This window comes from Lagenorhynchus albirostris, chromosome 4 (genome assembly GCF_949774975.1).
Source record: "Lagenorhynchus albirostris chromosome 4, mLagAlb1.1, whole genome shotgun sequence".
NCBI lineage: Eukaryota > Metazoa > Chordata > Mammalia > Artiodactyla > Delphinidae > Lagenorhynchus > Lagenorhynchus albirostris.
The window spans coordinates 146,098,403-146,115,877 of record NC_083098.1 but is presented as its reverse complement, the minus strand read 5'-3'; the positions used below and the strand labels follow the sequence as shown (position 1 = coordinate 146,115,877).

Sequence of the window (17,475 nt, the reverse complement as noted above, 5' to 3'; positions counted from 1 at the left end):
TTTAGAAAGTTTAGACATTGTGGACTAAAGTAAATTCTAACACTTAGAGACAGCAAGGCCATGTCCCGGACAGTTATCGGCTCAGCAGGTGCTCACTGAGCCTTCTTCCCGCTCCAGCGGGCACAGGATGTGAGCACGGAGACCTCCCACTGCACCTGCACCCCCCTGCACACCTGCACACCTGCACCTGCACACCTGAACCCGCACCTGCACAGCTGCACATGCACACCACGTGTCATCTGGGCTAGTGGGTGGTCTGGGAGGGACGTTCCAAAGGGGAGGGTGCAGGCGAGGCTGATGTAGGGGTGAGGGGCTTGAGCCCTCGGGGAACTGCCTGGGGTCCTACGTTCTCTTCCGGGCCCTGTGACTCCTCAGACCGTGGAAGAGTTAGGGTGAGCCTGGCTTCTGCCTGCCCCCCAGGAAAGGTGCTCTGTGGTCTCCATTGTACAGGAGCAAGGTCATCATCTGACCAGTGTCACACGAGTGATATGGCTGGGCCCCCAGCATTCAGCTCCGCAGTCCAAGGGCCCTGACTGGAATGGTCTGCTGTGCTCTGTCTCAGCTATTTTGCACAGGCAGAAGGTGGGCCCCAGTGTGGACTCCCCAGGACGGGCTGCCCCCAGGATGGGCTCCCCCAAGATGGGCTCCCCCAGGATGGGCCCCCCCAGGATGGGCCCCCTAGGTTGGGCTCCCTCAGGATGGGCTCCCCTAGGATGGGCCTCCCCAGGATGGGCTTCCCCAAGATGGGCTCCCCAGGTTGGCTCCCCCAGGATGGCCCCCCAGGATGGCCCCCCAGGATAGGTCCCCCTAGGATGGCCCCCCCAGGATAGGTCTCCTAGGATGGCCCCCCCAGAATGGCCCCCAAGGATGGGCTCCCCCAGGATGGCTCCCCCCAATATGGCTCCCCCAGGATGGGTCCCCCTAGGATGGCCCCCCAGGATGGCCCCCCAGGATAGGTCCCCCTAGGATGGCCCCCCAGAAAGGCCCCCCAGGATGGGCTCCTCCAGGATGGCCCCCAAGGATGGACCTCCCTAAGACGGGCTCCCCAGTATGGCCCCCCCACCCAGGATAGGCCCCTGGAGGATGGGCCCCCCCAGGACGGCCCCTCCAGGACAGGCTCCCCCCAGACGAGCCCCATTGTCTCTGTTCCTCTTCCCAGAACAGCACTGCCTGCACAGCAAAGGCTCCCTACGTGTTTGTGGGGCGGACATGGACAGACGGCTATCAGTAGAGCTATTTTAGTGCCTCTGGTGTTCAGGAGAGGGGTGTAAAATTCTGCACGCAGAAGACACTGCCCAACCAGAGGTCCTCTTATAAAGAGCCCTCCCTTCTTTTTTCAGAGGCCAAGAAGTCCTTTTGGGGGAGTGTGGCACGTGCTTCTGGCGTGGTGTATCTGGACTCCGGCCACCAACCAGCAGGCGGTGGAGGGTGGTTCCGGAGGACCGCCCGCAGCGCACCTGTCTGTGTGTCTGGTTGTCGAATTCAGTCTGTGCCTCTGCTGCCGTGTGCATGGAGGCCAGGGCCCAGCCCTCCTGGGGCCACCCTGCACTGGGTGGGAGGCTGTGTCATGGGTGAATAAAAAGAACCCCCCGAGTCAGGCAGATGGGGACTCTGCTTCTGGTTGAGGGGTGTCCGGTCCCTCCTGACGGCTGGCGCAGGGGTGGCTGTGGACTCGCAGTGCCTTGTCTCAGCGCCTCCCTTGTGTGTGCGTGACCATCACACTCAAATGGCCGGACTGGACGTGCTGCTGTTTCTGACTACCCTCACCTTTTAGAGCTGCCACAGGCTGAAGATCTGGCCGGGGGTACGTTACTAGTACAGCTCACTCACGTAAGTGCCTGGTGAGCATGGCCGGTGTACCCGCACCTGAACACCCAGCCTTGGCCTCCACCTGCCTGTTGCCTATTCAGCAAGTGTGTGGGAGCCGTAGCACCTTGAGGGCTGGGCTCTGCTGTCCTCAGACACCTGCTGGCAGGTTCTCTTCCTTCATGTGAGACCTTTCTCTCTGAAGGTTTGGTGGGACTTCTTCACTTCCTCTGCTTAGCACTTGGTGGGCCCTTTGAATCGAAGGGTTCTTGTCTTTCTGTAGCTCTGGGAAGCGTTCCATTAATTTTTGGACCAACAAGGCAGAGAGGTGTTACTGGGCAAACACTGACCACCACGAATGAATTCAGTCAGTCCATCCACCCACCGTTCATGCATCCCCCAGTCCCCATCTGTCCATCCCTCCATCCATCTATATATTCATTCATCCCCATCCCACACCCACTCGTCCATCCCCCATCCATCCATCCATCACCCCATCCACCCATCCATCCATTTATTCACCCATCCCCCGTCCATCCTTCCATCCATCCATCCCCCATCCATCCTCCCATCCCCCATCCATCCTCCCATCCCCCATCCATCTCCCCATTCTCCCCATCCATCCATCCCTACATTCTCCCATCCATCTCCCCATTCCCCATCTGTCCATCTGTCTATCCATCCACCCATCCACCCGTCACTGTGTCCACTGGCACTGTGGTAACCAGTTTCTTGCGCAGAAGCAGCCTGGTTGCAAACCATTCCTTGAGATTTGGCATAACTTGTGGCTTGAGACTTGGCAATGAACCTGCAGTGCTTTTCTCTGTTTTGGGGACCTGAGCACGGTGGCCTGTGTCCCCTGAGTTGTGGGGGGGTGGGACTGGGGGGAATCTTACCTTTGTTTAAGCTGCTATTGGATCCCTCTGCTATTTCTTCCAGTTTCTTTCTCTCCTTTCCCACTTCTTTTTTTTTTTAAAGTCAAATGAGGTCAAATATCCCACCAAATGCTAAAATCTGGCTTCAATTTCAGCTGCCTCCAAAGTTCTCCAAAGAGAATTTTGTGTTTTCCACATAAGCTACAATTTAAGTCATCCAACCCCAAATATACCCTACTCATTTGGGAAAACCCTTTCTGGCTGCCCTGTGGGTGATGCAGTGACAGATGAACAGAGAGGCTTTTCACTGAATTTATCCACTGCTTTCCTTCCCCCGATAGCCCCTGGATCCATCCTCTTGGTCTCTTAGCTTTCCTGTGGTACTCCATCTCCTGGTCCTTCTGTGGAAACTGCCCTGGACTGTCCTCCAGCCCTGGGTTATTGTGGATTTTTTCAGACTCTGTTGCCATGGCTGTTTCCTGTTTGTGATAACCTTTGCTTGAGGCTGCATCTTTTTGTTTTGCTTTATTTTGTTTTTTGCAGGGCAGATATTTTATTTATTTAATTGAATTATAGTTGATGTACAATATTATATGTTACTGGTGTATAATATTATATGTTACAGGGGTACAGTATAGTGAGTCACAATTTTTAAACGTTACACTCCATTTATAGTTATTATAAAATATTGGCTGTGTTCCCTGTGTTGTACAGTATATCCTTGTAGTTTATTTTATACATAATAGTTTGTACCTCTTAATCCCCTACCCCTATATTGCCCATCCCCAGTTCCCTCTCCTCACTAGTAACCACTATTTTGTTCTCTGTATCTGTGAGTCTGTTTCTTTTTTGTTATATTCACTAGTTTGTTGTATTTTTTAGATTCCACATATAAGTGATATTTATTGTAATATAAATGATATTCTGCATGTAAGTGATAAGTATTTGTCTTTCTCTGTCTGACTTATTTCACTTAGCATAATACCCTCCAAGTCCATCCATGTTGTTGCAAATGGCAAAATTTCATTCTTTTTTATGGCTGAGTAGTATTCCAATGTGTGTATATACCACATCTTCCTTATTTATTCATCTATTGATGGACACTTAGGTTGCTTCCGTACCTTGGCAATTGTAAATGATGCTGCTATGAACATTGGGGTGCATGTATCTTTTTGAATTAGAGTTTTTGTTTTTTGGGGGGTATATACCCAGGAGTGGGATTGAGGGATCATATGGTAGTTCTATTTTTAGTTTTTTGAGCAACCTCCATACTGTTTTCCATGGTGACTGCACGAATTTACATTCCCATCAACAGTGTACAAGGGTTCCCTTTTCTCCACATCTTCACCAACATTTGTTTTTTTTTTAATTTTTAAATTTTTGGCGTGTTGGGTCTTCATTGCTGTGCATGGGCTTTTCTAGTTGCGGTGAGTGGGGGCTACTCTTCGTTGCAGTGGCGGGCTTCTCATTGTCGTGGCTTCTCTTGTTGCAGAGCACGGGCTCTAGGCACGCGGGCTTCAGCAGTTGTGGCATGCAGGCTCAGTAGTTGTGGCTTGCAGGCTCTAGAGCACAGACTCAGTAGTTGTGCTGCACGTGCTTAGTTGCTCCATGGCATGTGGGATCTTCCTGAGCCAGGGATCGAACCCACGTCCCCTGCATTGGCAGGCGGATTCTTAACCACTGTGCCACCAGGGAAGCCCCCAACATTTGTTATTTGTGTTCTTTTTTATGATAGACATTCTTTTTCTAGAATTAAATTTTTTTTTATTGGAGTATAGTTGCTTTTATAATAGCCGTTCTGACAGGTGTGAGGTGATATCTCATTGTGATTTTGATTTGCATTTCCCTGATGATTAGCAATATTGAACATCTTTTCATGTGCCTGTTGGCCACCTGCACATCTTCTTTGGAAAAATGTCTATTCAGGTCTTCTGCTTATTTTTTTAATCAGATTTTTTTATGTTGAGTTGTATGAGCTGTAACCCCTGATTGGTCATATCATTTGCAGATATTTCTCCCATTCAGTAGGTTATCTTTTCATTTTATTGATGGTTTGCTTTGCTGTGCAGAAGCCTTTAAGTTTAATTAGGTCCCATTTGTTTATTTTTGCTTTTATTTCCTTTGCTTTAGGAGACAGATCCAAAAAATATTGCTATGATTTATGTCAAAGAGTGTTCTGCTGTGTTTTCATATAGAAGTTTTATGGTTTCTGGTCTTACATTTAGGTCTTTAATCCTTTTTGAGTTTATTTTTTTATGTGGTGTTAGAGAATGTTCTAATTTCATTCTTTTACATGTAGCTGTCCAGTTTTCCCAACACCACTTATTGAAGAGATTGTGTTTTCTCCATCATATTGGGTTGGCCAAAAAGTTAGTTTGGATTTTTCCATAACATCTTACGGAAAAATTCAAATGAACTTTTTGGCCAACCCAATATATTCTTGCCTCCTTTGTCATAGATTAATTGACCATAAGTGTGTAGGTTTATTTCTGGGCTTTCTATTCTGTTCCATTGATCTATGTGTCTATTTTTGTGACAGTACCATACTGTTTTGATTAATGTAGTTTTGTAGTGTAGTCTGAAGTCAGGGAGTGGGATTCCTCCAGCTCTATTCTTCTTTCTCAAGATTATTTTGTCTATTTGGGGTCTTTGTGTTTCAATACAAAATTTAAAATTGTTTTATTTCTGTGAAAAATACCTTTGGCATTTTATTAAGGATTGCTTTGAATCTGTATATTGCTTTGTGTATTATGGACATTTTAACAATATTAATTCTTCCAATCTATGAATATGGTATATCTTTCTATCTGTTTGTATTGTCTTCAGTTTCTTTCATTGGTGTTTTATAGTTTTCTGAGTACAGGTCTTTTACCTCCTTAGGTAGGTTTATTCCTAGGTTTTTTATTCCTTTTGATGCAGTGGTAAATGGGAGTATGTTTCCTTAGTTTCTCTTTCTGATAGTTCATTGTTTGTGTATAGAAATGCAACAGGTTTCTATATATTAATTTTGTATCCTGCAACTTTACTGAATTCATTGATGAACTCTTGTAGTTTTCTGGTGGTGTCTTTAGGATTTTCTGTGTATAGTATCATATCACCTGCAAACAGTGACAGTTTTACTTCTTCCTTTCCGATTTGGATTCCTTTTATTTCCTTTTTTTTTCTCTGACTGCTGTGTCTGGGACTTCTAAAACTATGTTGAATAAAAGTGGCGAGAGTGGACATCCTTGTCTTGTTCCTGATCTTAGAGGAAATGCTTTCAGTGCTTTCAGGAGTCAACTGAGGGGTTTTACTCCTTTTAGGGCTAGAGAGGCTTGGGTGTTTTCAGACCCAGGCGGGCGGTGTCAGCCCCCCGAGGTGGTGGGGATGGCGTCGAGGGCCTGGGGGAGGAGCTGGCCTGACGTAGGGGGAGGGTGTGCACTGCAGAAGGAGGGCCTGCGGGGTGTCTTCTCTGGAAAGGAGGGGACAGACCACGAGCCAAGGGCAGGGAGGCGAAGGCCGGGTGGGTTTGGGTGGTCGTGAGTGACCAGAGGAGAGTTGCGGGGTTGACGGGAGTGCTGAGAGCCCCGGGGCTGGGAACGTGGCTTTGGACCAGGGGCCCGGGCGCCCTGTGTCGTGGCGGCCCCGCAGCACGTGCTGTGAAGAAAGCCCAGGCCATTCCTGCGGGGGAGGGGGTCCCCGGATGGGGGCAGAGGACATGAGTGGGGGGACAGGAGAGTCCCTGGGCTGATGCCTGGCGGGCGGGGTGGAGGGAGCGGAGGTGGGCGGGAGAAGCAGGACGGCTGAGGGGGCTGGTGCGACGGGGGGCTCCGGGGCACGGGGGCAGTGTGTGGCCGGAGAGGAGCAGGCTGGACAGGGGTGACCGTGAGAGCGGCTGCTGAAGTGAGGAGGAGGGGGGACGGAGAAGGCTGGGGGTGGGCCGTCCAGGTGGGTGGAAGGTGTTGGGGACAGGGGGATGGTGCGGCGGGGTGGGAGGGACGGCCTGGAGGGGGAAGTGGGGATGACCGAGGCACTGCCTGGTGCCTAGAAGGGTGGGTGGGCTTAGGCGGATGTTGGGGCCGAGGAAGAGAAGGGTGCTTCCAACAAAGGTGTGTTTGGGTGTCGACACGCAGAGAGAGGTGATGGGCGGCTGAGAGCTCAGGAAATGGGTTTGGCGCTCAGGAGAGAGTTCCGGGGTCAGGCCTTGGGGTCACCCACGTGGGGGCTTTGAGTTCAGAGAGGAAGTGGGTCCTCAGGGAGAGGGGACAGGGACAACGGAGCTGACAGTGCTGCCCCATGCGCGGAGCGCAGCAGCTGGGCTGCCTCCCTGGAGGGTCCCTTGGGAACCGCTCACCAGGCCGCGTGGCCCGAGCAGCAGCTGTGCAGACGCCCTCGGGAAGCTGCTGCCGTCGGAGCCTCCGGGTCCTGGTCCCCTGCGGAGAGGTCTTCACAGGAAGAGACCGTTCCCTCCTGAGGCAGCCCCGTGTCTGGCCCAGTCTCACACACAGTGGGCGCCCGGTGACACCGATGAACAGGTGAAGGGTCTCCCCGACGCCGGTGGGGGGCGTCAGGTGGCAGGCAGTGGAAAAGGGGCCTTTTCAGGATGAAAGCTTGGCGAGGGCGTTGGTTGTTGGTGGCAGTAAGGGGCCCGGAAGTGGCCCTGATGAGCGGAGTCCACCCGCGCGTCCTCCCGGGTGGTTTGGGCACTGCTGCAGGCGGAGTGGCCGTGGGCTCGGGAGGGCTTCGCAGGGGTCGGGAACGGGTGCTGGAATGGACTGGGGGGATGAGGCGGCCGGAACACAGGGACCACCAGCGTGCATCCTGGCGTGTGTCTGCTGGGGGTGTGCTGGGTCCTCCGTGCGCGTGTGTGTCCCTGAGGGGTGTCGGGGGAGGTGGTGTGTGGCGGGTGCTGGCGCTGTGGGCACTGCTGGGGTGGTGGTTGTAGGTAGCTGCTGGGACACAGTGGCTTTGGGGATGGGTTTGAGGAGCAGGGGTCTGCTGCTGGGCGCGTCCCACCACCGCTCCGCTTCCTCTCTGAGCCCCTCTGCGTGGGGAGAGAGGAAGCCCAGAACAGCCGGGTTCAAGTCCACCTCTGACACTGATTAGCTGTGCAGCTGAAGACAAGTTACTTCACTTCTCTGTGCCTCCGTTTCCTCCTCTGCAAAATGAGAATAATAATCGTACCTACATCATAGCGACGTTTCACCCACACGAGTTAGTAAGTGTAAAGCCCCCAGAGCGGCGCGGCGCACGCCGTGGACTGTGCGGCTTCCCCACGGCCGCCGTTCCGGGGCTGTCTTGCCCTTATTCCTGGACTTCCCGCGTCTCCTCCGTGCGCTGGGTGCTTTCTGCCTCCTGGTCCTCAGCTTCTCTCCCTCCCGCTCGTTTCCGCGCCCTGTTGTGGTTGTTTTTTGTTGCTTTGGTCTTTTGACCCCGTGCTCAGCTCGGCCTGTTGCCCCGTGAACATCTGTCGCCTTTGCGGCACAGCCATGAGACCCGCAGCGCCGTCCCCACAGATCGCCCATCTCACGGGCAGAGGTGGAGGCCGAACTGCGGCTGTGCCAGTCGCCCCCTCCTGGGATGGCTTTCCCGGCCCATCTGCCGCAGACTCCCGGGCACCCGAGCATAGGGCCGGGGCTGGCGCTCGCCCTGCTCCAGAGTGATGGCTGTTCGCCTCCTCTTGCCCCTCCCTCTCTGGGGACGGCGGGCTGCTGGGCACGGCTGGGACCCTCTCTGTAGCTTCTTGGTCTGGGGCGCTGCCTGGCCCAGGTAGGCGTTCACTCGGTGCCTGTGAGTGGAGAAATTCATCAGGACAGGACTCATTTTTGCCAGATCTAAACCGTGGAAAGGGGTAGGCACCTGGTGTTTATCTCTAGATCTCGTTGGTTTGAAGGATGAGTGGCTGACGGTGGTAGCGGGGTGTGCAGAGAGGGGAGGCCCTGGTGTCCTAGCTGACTGAGCCGTCGGGAGGTGGCCCTTGGAAGAAGCACTCCTTTCCGACCTGGTTACCTTTTCTGCGAAACAAGGAGGCTGGCTAATTAGCTGATGTCTTCGTCGGCTCCGCTGCTGTAACAGAATTCCCTACACCGAGGGGCTTAACACAGGCGTTGATTTCTCCTAGTTCTGGGGCTGGAAGTCCGAAATCAAGGCGCTGGCAGATCCGGAGTCTGGAGACCCACTTCCTGGTCCCTCACGTGGTGGAGAGCAGAGCGCAGGGGCTCCCGGGTCTCCTCTGGAGCCGCAAGGGCACTAGTCCCATCGTGGGGGCTCCACCCTCATGACCTCATCCACCCTGATCGCTGCCAAGGCCCCGCCTCCGGATCTTCCCACTGGGGTAGCATCTCCACGTGTGAACTTGGGGACACAAACACTCAGCCCGTAGCAGACGGTCTCAAGTCGGGGTGTTGCAAGTGCTGTCACCCACGTGTGGATCACCTGGGCCGTGCGCAGCGGGTCGGGGCTGGCCTCTGCTCAGAGCTCGGAAGCCGGGGCCTCTGAGCGCAGGAGCGAGAGCGGGAGCCCGGGTGGCAGACGTGCCGGGTGAGGTTGGGAACTAGCGCCCAGGGGTTTCTTCTGAATTTCACTGTCTGTTCCACCAGTTTTACTATTAACTGGTACAGTTTAAGGAAAAATTAACCTGTAGGTTGGATTACAAAATGTGATTATTAGGTATCAAGATATTACTAGTATGAATTAGAAACTATTTTTAATCGATAGAAGAGCATGACAGTAAGAGTCTAATAGAAATGTTTGGGTAAACCACCTACAAGACTGTCATTGAATATTGTGTCACACAATGTTGTGACTCCATGGTGGTCGGATGAATCATGGAGTAATTCTGCATATAAAACTGGGAAATTATTTTTTTCATACAGGCAACATCTGTTACTGTTTGGAAGAGAAAGCCAGGGGTTTTCTGTTCCTGGAGGAACCAGGAGGGCCTCGCTAACCCTGTCCCAGTGAGTTCACGGTGACAGCCTACACTGCTGGGAGCCAGACGCTGTTGTGAGCATTTTTCAGGTGGGATGTGTCATGCGTGCACTGCATCCTCTCTCCCCACCAATAGGGCGATTCCCCTTTTGCGAGTTCTCCAGTGGTTGCTGAAACAAGTGACCACAAACTCAGTGGCTTGAAACAACTCAGATTTACGCCCTTACAGTCTGGGACCAGGAGTCCAGAATCAGTGTCGCGGGCAGAGGCCGGGTGCGGGCAGGGCTGGTTCCTCCTGGAGGCCCCCGGCGAGGCCCCTTCCCCCCCTTCCAGGCCCGTTGCTCTGCTCTCTGACTCCCCCCTCCCACCGCCCTCCCATCTCCCTCTGCCAGGACCCTGTGATCATGGCCCCCACCTCCCCGCCCCCGGCGAATCCAGGGTGACCTCCCATCTCGGGACCCTTCACTCCATCACATCTGCAAGGTCCCCTCGGCCACGTGAGGTGACAGGTTCCAGGGATCTGGACGTGGCGTCTCTGGGGTGTTGTGTAGCCCACACCCCTTTAGAAGATCCAATGAGAAGACCCTAAAGCATAGTTCATGGCAGACTTTAATATGCACATTTTTAATGATGAATATTAAATAGTTAAATTCCAGTCCTAATATTTAAATGATTAATTTAGCATCACTTAGGTATTGAATAACATGGTAGTTTATAAATAAATTGTCTTTTCACTCTTATTGTCATGAAATAATTCTACTCAAGCATGCGTCCTGCATGTCAGTGTTTTGTCACTTGCAGCTGCTCCTGAGTCATCGAATAGTATACTTTCCATTTTGTCCAGTTCTTTCACTTTTTGGTGTGTATACATCAGTTACTCTGAGTTACGCTTCTGTTACTGGAAACTTTATCCCAAGACGTGAGAATTTTTCCTGACAACTTTAAAACAATTATTTAAAAAACATATACTCTTTAAAAAACATGTTCTCTTATGTTTTGGATCTTCACAATACAATCACTCACTGTATTGCTTTTCAAAGTGATCTCTGAAGGGATTTGTGGGGAGAGGAGTCCTCCCAGCGGGCCTGGCTGCCGCCCTCTGCGGGGCCCGCGTGCGGGGCTGGCCCTGGGCTGGCGTCCGGGAGCTGGGGTGTCGGGATGGGGGGCTCCCTGGGCCTCCCCTGCTGTGTCTGTGCTGACACCCTTCCCCCTCCCCGGGGCTGGAGTTCGGTGTGTGCCCGGCAGAGGGGCCTGCGGAGCCTGCGGGCCCCCAATGAGAGCCCCGGTTCTGAGTCTCTGACGAGCTTCCCTGGGGACAGCGTGTCGCTGGGGGTGGAACGCGGCCCGCGTGACTCCACGGGACGGGGTTCTGGAAGCTCGCCCCCAGGCCCTCTCCCTTCGGTGGTTCTGCTTCACAGCCCTTCGCTGTGATGGATCAGAGCCTTGAGTATACGTGAGCCCTGCGTGTCCTCCTGCTGGAAGCCCAGCGGTGGTCTTGGGGATCCCGACATGGGTCTTTTTTCAGTGACAACCAGTACTTTCTATTGTGAAGTTATCCCCCTGGAACAGTTAAGTTTAAATTCCTTTGCTCTTTTTGGTTGTTTCCTCTGTGCTGTCAGGCAGCCTCTATAGTATCAGGTTGGCCAAAAAGTTCCTTTGTGTTTTTCTGTAACATCTTATGGGAAAACCCAAACGAACTTTTTTGGCCAACCCAATATTTCAGACTAATGTGTTTTCTCCACACAGTGCTTTGTTCAAAATAAATTACTTGAGCGAGGGTGGTGGATATGAGGGAAAACAAGCTGACAACACTTCCTGGGGGAGAACTTTGCGTGGAGGGAGCTTGTGATCAAAGACGGGGATGGACTAGGGGCCACGCAGCTGCCTTTCCGCCCTCGGCTCTGCCCCTGGCTCAGTGCATGGCAGGGAGCTCCGGGGAGCTGGGCACTGGTCCTTGGGCCACACCCTTGAGTGATTAGGGTCCAAGGGCTCTCCTCTTTCCATCCAGACAGGGAGGAAGCAGATTCTGCGGGAGTCCTGTGTTCCTCAAACCCGGGGTGGGATTAGCCTTGGCGAGATCCGAGTTGGGGAGGATACCAGCCCTGGGAAAGGCCTTCTGCTTTGGAAGATTTCTTAGGCTGACTTTAAGATTTGCTGCACAGAGGTAGTGTGTCTCCTTCACGTTGACATTTGTGGGGCAACGAGACTCTTCCTGTGACGGTTTTGTTGTGAGGTATCTTTTTATGTTTGGGTAGTAGCAGTAAGCAGTATAAATATGAGATCTTTAACAACGAGCTCTTTATTCTTCTTCCTTAGGGCATTATTTCAAGGAGAACCATGGTAGCTTCCAGCATTCCCTGAACCACGGATCCGCCGGCGTAGTGAGCTATGCTCCTGGTCTCGGAAGCACTTTGAGATGTACAGAGCGGGGGACCTGGGGGAGCGGCCGCTGCTCGGGACGGCGCCCCCCCGGATGCGGAGCGTGGAGGTGGCCAGAGGAAGGGCGGGGTACGGATTTGCGCTTTCCGGGCAGGCGCCCTGTGTGCTCAGCTGTGTCATGAGAGGCAGCCCTGCGGATTTTGTGGGCCTCCGTGCTGGCGACCAGATACTTGCTGTCAACGAGATCAACGTGAAGACAGCATCCCATGAGGACGTGGTGAAGTTAATTGGGAAATGTTCTGGTGTCCTGCACATGGTGATTGGTGAGGGCATCGGCCACCTGGAGTCCTGCTCCAGTGATGAAGAGGTTGGATTTTATGAAGGAAAAGGCTGGCTGAAGCCCAAGCTCGACTCTAAGGCATTAGGTATAAACAGAGCAGAGAGAGTCGTTGAGGAAATGCAGTCCGGAGGGATTCTCAACATGATCTTTGAAAACCCTGGTCTTCGAGCAAGCAGTTCAGAGCCCTTGAAGTTGAAACAAAGATCCCTTTCAGAATCAGCCACTGGGCGATTTGACCTTGGCCATGAAGGTGTAAATAATCCAAACACCAGCCTGCTAGCTAAGGAGGAGATACCGAGAGTGGTGAACGATGATTCTGTTTTCAGCGTTGGGCTGGAGACTCACGAAGACTTTGGGGTGGACGCGAGCATTCTGAACGTGGCCATGGTCGTGGGCTACTTGGGCTCCATCGAGCTGCCGTCCACCAGCTGCAGCCTGGAGTCGGACAGCGTGCAGGCCATCCGGGGCTGCCTGCGGCGCCTGCGGGCCGAGCAGAAGATCCACTCGCTGGTGACCATGCAGATCATGCATGACTGCGTGCAGCTCTGCACGGACAAGGCCGCTGTCCTGGCCCGATACCCAGCCGAGAGGCTGGCGTTCAGCGCCGTGTGCCCAGACGACAGGAGGTTCTTCGGGCTGGTGACCATGCAGGCGGCCGACGACGGGAGCCTGGCGCAGGAGGAGGAGGGCGCCTTGCGGACGTCCTGCCACGTGTTCATGGTGGACCCGGACCTGTTCAGTCACAAGATCCACCAGGGCATCGCCCGGCGCTTCGGGTTTGAGTGCACGGCCGACCCTGACACCAACGGCTGCCTGGAGTTCCCTGCGTCCTCGCTTCCAGTCCTGCAGTTCATCTCCGTGCTGTACCGGGACATGGGCGAACTGATCGAGGGCGTGCGGGCCCGGGCCTTTGCGGACGGGGACGCAGACGCTCACCAGAACACCAGCACCAGCAGCAACAGCGACAGCGGCATCGGGAACTTCACCCACGAGGACAGAAGCAGCCGGGTGCTCGTGCTGGACCTGGGCGCCAGCTCGAGCAGGCATGGCCCCAGCGGCAGCGCCTGGGAGGGTGTGGTCGGGCGGGGCTCCCAGCCCTGGGGCGGCCCCTGGAATGGGGCCTTCGGCCACGACCCCGAGGGGGCCCCGTTTGAGGTCGCTCCGCAGGCCGACAGGTGCCGGGACCTCGGTAAGCACCTGGGGCCCACTCCTCACGTGGAAGCCCCCCCGGCATCCTTGCGTTGCTCAGTTCCTCCTTCCAAGAGGGGCGCTGCGGGCCCCGGTGGTGGCTTTGGCCAGCGGTGGCTCCCAGTCCACGTCCTGCAGGAGTGGCAGTGCGGGCACACCAGCGACCAGGAGTCTTACACGGACTCCACCGACGGCTGGTCCAGCATCAACTGTGGCACGCTGCCCCCTCCCATGAGCAAGATTCCCGCTGACCGCTACCGGCTGGAGGGCAGCCCCGCGCAGCCCGCGCCCAGCACCCAGAAAAGGGACTGGGCCAGGAAGGCTCTCGGAATGCAGAACATTTTCGGCCCCCATCGAAATGTTAGAAAGACTAAGGAAGACAAAAAGGTAAGCCTGTTAGGGGAGGGTCAGGAAAGGTGAGCGTGCTCTCATAACTCGGTCAGTTACTGATGTGCGACGGCACCTTCATTGCCCAGTTCCCAGTCCTGCCTTCCTCTGGCCGCCCTGGCGGCCTATGTCGGCTTCAGGGCACGTCCGCCTGGATTTGCCCTGGCTCTGGGCGGGGCGGGGCAGGACGTCAGGTGGGACAGGTGGTGGTGGAAGAGATGGTGACCGCCTGGCCAGGTCACCCTGGCCCTCCTCCCCGCTGCCCACCCTTTCCTGCTGCCGTGGGTGCTGGAGGGGCCTGTTCTGGCAGCCCCTTTGAAGCCCACTTCGTCTCTGGCCCCAGTGGCTGAGGCCTCACGCCCTTTTGAAGCGAGAAAATTCTGGAAGCACAGAGACTGGTCGCTTCAGGACGGGGAGCTTCACCTTGGTGTTTCCTTCATTGAGAAAGTCCTTCATTGAGAAAGTCCTGCTACGAAAAAAACGCCAGCTGAAGTTGGCAGTGGCTCGGCTTGAGCATCAAACAGCTGGGGGGCGGGGCCGGGAGCTTGGTTCCGAGTCGGGGGAGGGACTCAGCACGGCAGGAGGGCTGGCCCTGGCAGGCTGGGGCGGTGCTGGCGGGGCAGGCTGAGACGCAGCCGCCCGCGGGTGAGAGGAGGGCTGGCCCTCAGCTCGCTGGCTTGGAAGGAACCGTTCTCAGGGGACCTTTGTGATTTAAAACACCTTTTCTGCGTTTGTTCACATTTTTGTTCCCAGCAGCTGAAAATCCCACAGGAAGACCCTCCAAAGACTGGAGGAGTGCTGTGGCCTGGGCCGTGGAGTTTGTTGAACGTTCTGTTCAGGATCCGTCCCCTTCCCAAGTCTTACTATTTTTCATCGTAGAACACATCAGAGAAAACTTAAAGACGAAGGAAAGGACAGGCCTCCCATAGTTTTAGCTCCCCTAAATGACCATGTAACACTGTGATGTATCTAAGCATAGATTTGTGCTTTTGTATAAAACACAGTTGTAGTCACGCAGGTTTTGACTGAATTCCTACAGCGGCCGGGCTAGCGGGACTTCTGCCCTTGTGCGCACCTTCCTTCCCGTTCCCTCGGTGGGACTGCATGGGCTGGGCTCTCCTTTCACCTGCAGTGTGGGCGGCGTGGCCGGCAGCTTCGGCCTGGGCTTCCCTGGTTGGGGGAGGGCTTAGGGAGGGAAGGCCCTGGAAGGTGGCTAAAATGTTATCAGAAATTGGGGAATTCGCCACCTCTTTTAACATAACCCACAAATGGGTTTTCTCCCTTGCCGCTGTGCATGTGAACTGTTACACTGGCAGGAATAAATGGCGTTTGTCTGGCAGACTGCGGTGCACCCTCATGCCCGTTCACTTGGTGGCAATCCCCACAGGGCCTCTGATCTCAGGAGACCCAGAGACAGGGTGCCGTGCTCCCCGCTCTCCAGGCGAGGTGACCGGTCCTTGAGGGCTAAGTGACTTGTCTAAGGCTCAGCAGTCAGGAGGAAGCAGATTCATGAGTCAAACCTTGGGCTTCGTCGTCTCTCTTGTTTTAAAGACTTTATTTTTAAGAGCAGTTTTAGGTTTATAATGAAATTGAGAGGGAGGCACAGAGAGTTCTCTCTACCCTCAAAGGCGTGCAGCCTCGCCACCATCAGCCCCTCACCAGAGGGTACCTTTGTCACAGTCAGTAACCCCGGAGTCCATAGTTTATATTAGGGTCGCTGTCGGTGGTGTGCATTCTGTGGGCTTGAACAGATTATAGTGACGTGTACTCACCATTGTAGAATCAGACAGGGTGGTTTCACTGCCCTAAAAGTCCTCCGTGCTCTGCCTGTTCAGCCCTCCCCTGCTTTCCCCCAGCAACCACTGATTTTTTTCCCTGTCTCCGTAGTGTTGCCTTTCCCAGCTGTCGTATAGTTGGAATCAACTTTTCAGATTGGCTTTCCAGATTGGCTTTTTCAGATTGTCTTCTTTCACTTCGTGATATGCATTGAAGGTTCCTCCATGTCTTTTCATGGCTTGATAGCTCATTTCTCTTTAGCACTGAGTACTGTTCCGTTATCTGGAGGTACCACAGTTGATGTATCCATTCACCTTCTGAAGGACACCTTGGTGGCTTCCAAGTTCCGGCAACTATGAGTAAAACTGTTACAAACATCTGTGTGTAGGTTTTTGTGTGGATGCAAGTTTTCAGCTCCTCTGGGTAAGTACCAAGGAGTGGGATTGCTGGCTCGTGTGGTGAGAGAATGTTTAGCTTTGTGAGAAACTGTCTTCCAAAGTGGCTGCGCCGCTTTGCATTCCCACCAGCAGTGATGAAAGTTTCTGTTGCTTCACATTTGGGCCCCAGTTTGGTGGTGTCAGTGTTCAGCGTTTTTGCCGTCCTGATGCGTAGGTAGTGGCATCTCACTGTTGTTTTACTCTGCATCTGCCCTGATGGCATGTGAGGTTGAGCATCTTTTCATATGCTTACTTGTCATCTGTATATTTTCTTTGGTGAGGTGTCTGTTGAGATCTTTGACCTATTTTTAAACAGATTGTTTGTTTTCTTACTGTTGAGTTTTTTTTTTTTTAAGAAACAGGCCTTTAGTTCCTTTTTTTAAATATAAATTTATTTATTTATTTGTTTTTATTTTTGGCTGCATTGGGTCTTCGTTGCTGTGTGCAGGCTTTCTCTAGTTGCGGTGAGCGGGGGCTACTCTTCGTTGTGGTGCGCGGGCTTCTTATTGTGGTGCGCGGGCTTCTTATTGTGGTGGCTTCTCTTATTGCGGAGCACGGGCTCTAGGTGTGTGGACTTCAGTAGTTGTGGCACGCAGGCTTCAGTAGTTGTGGCTCGTGGGTTCTAGAGCGCAGGCTCAGCTGTTGTGGCACACGGGCTTAGTTGCTCTGCGGCATGTGGAATCTTCCTGGGCCAGGGACTGAACCCGTGTCGCCTGCATTGGCAGGCGGATTCTTAACCACTGCGCCACCTAAGTTCTTTGTTTATTTTGAGTAGCAGTCCTTCATCAGATGTGGCTTGTCTTTTCATTCTCTTGGTACTGTTTTTCACAGAGTAGAAGTTTTAAATTTTAATGAAGTCCAGCTTATCAGTTCTTTCTTTGGTGGTTCGTGCCTTTGGTGTTGTACCAAAAAGGCATCACTAAACCCACGGTCATCTGGGTTTCCTCCTGTGCTAACTTCTAGGAGTTTTATGGTTTTTTATTTTACATCCAGGTCTGTGATCCGTTTTGAGTTAATTTCTGAAGGGTGTAAGGTCTGTATCTAGATTCACTTTTTTTTTTGCATGCGGATATCTCTTGTTCCAGCACCGTTTGTAGAAAAGACAATCATTGCTCCCTTGTATTGTCTTTGCCCCTTTGTCAGAGAGCAGTGGACTGTACTTAGGAGGGCCTTGGGCTTCTTTTTAATGTTCTTTAACCTTCAACAGAAGTGTAGTGAAAACGAAGGTATTGGCTGTTATTGCTTATACTGTAACAAAAGAATGAAGTGCTTGACATGGGACTGATGCTTCCAGTGCTGGAAAGTAGCAGTGTAGCATTCAGTGTTTGCAGTGCGCTTTATCTCCTTATTTGCCCTATGAGCTCATTATCTTACTGAC

General features: G+C 53.2%; 2 protein-coding genes across 3 annotated transcripts in view; one reads left to right on the top strand and one right to left on the bottom strand.

Annotated features, from left to right (window-relative positions):
- LRPAP1 (LDL receptor related protein associated protein 1) overlaps positions 1-17,475 on the bottom strand; it is a 462,538-nt gene that overhangs the window by 288,186 nt on the left and 156,877 nt on the right. The gene's annotated exons all lie outside the window — the stretch shown is intronic.
- Positions 1-17,475, top strand: part of RGS12 (regulator of G protein signaling 12) — a 118,444-nt gene that overhangs the window by 15,613 nt on the left and 85,356 nt on the right. For both annotated transcript variants that reach the window (XM_060148789.1, XM_060148790.1), the window contains exons 2-3: positions 9,536-9,680; positions 11,907-13,884. In XM_060148789.1, coding sequence (XP_060004772.1) covers positions 12,007-13,884 — 1,878 coding nt within the window. In that variant the 5' untranslated portion in view covers positions 9,536-9,680; positions 11,907-12,006. The remainder of the gene's footprint in view (positions 1-9,535; positions 9,681-11,906; positions 13,885-17,475) is intronic.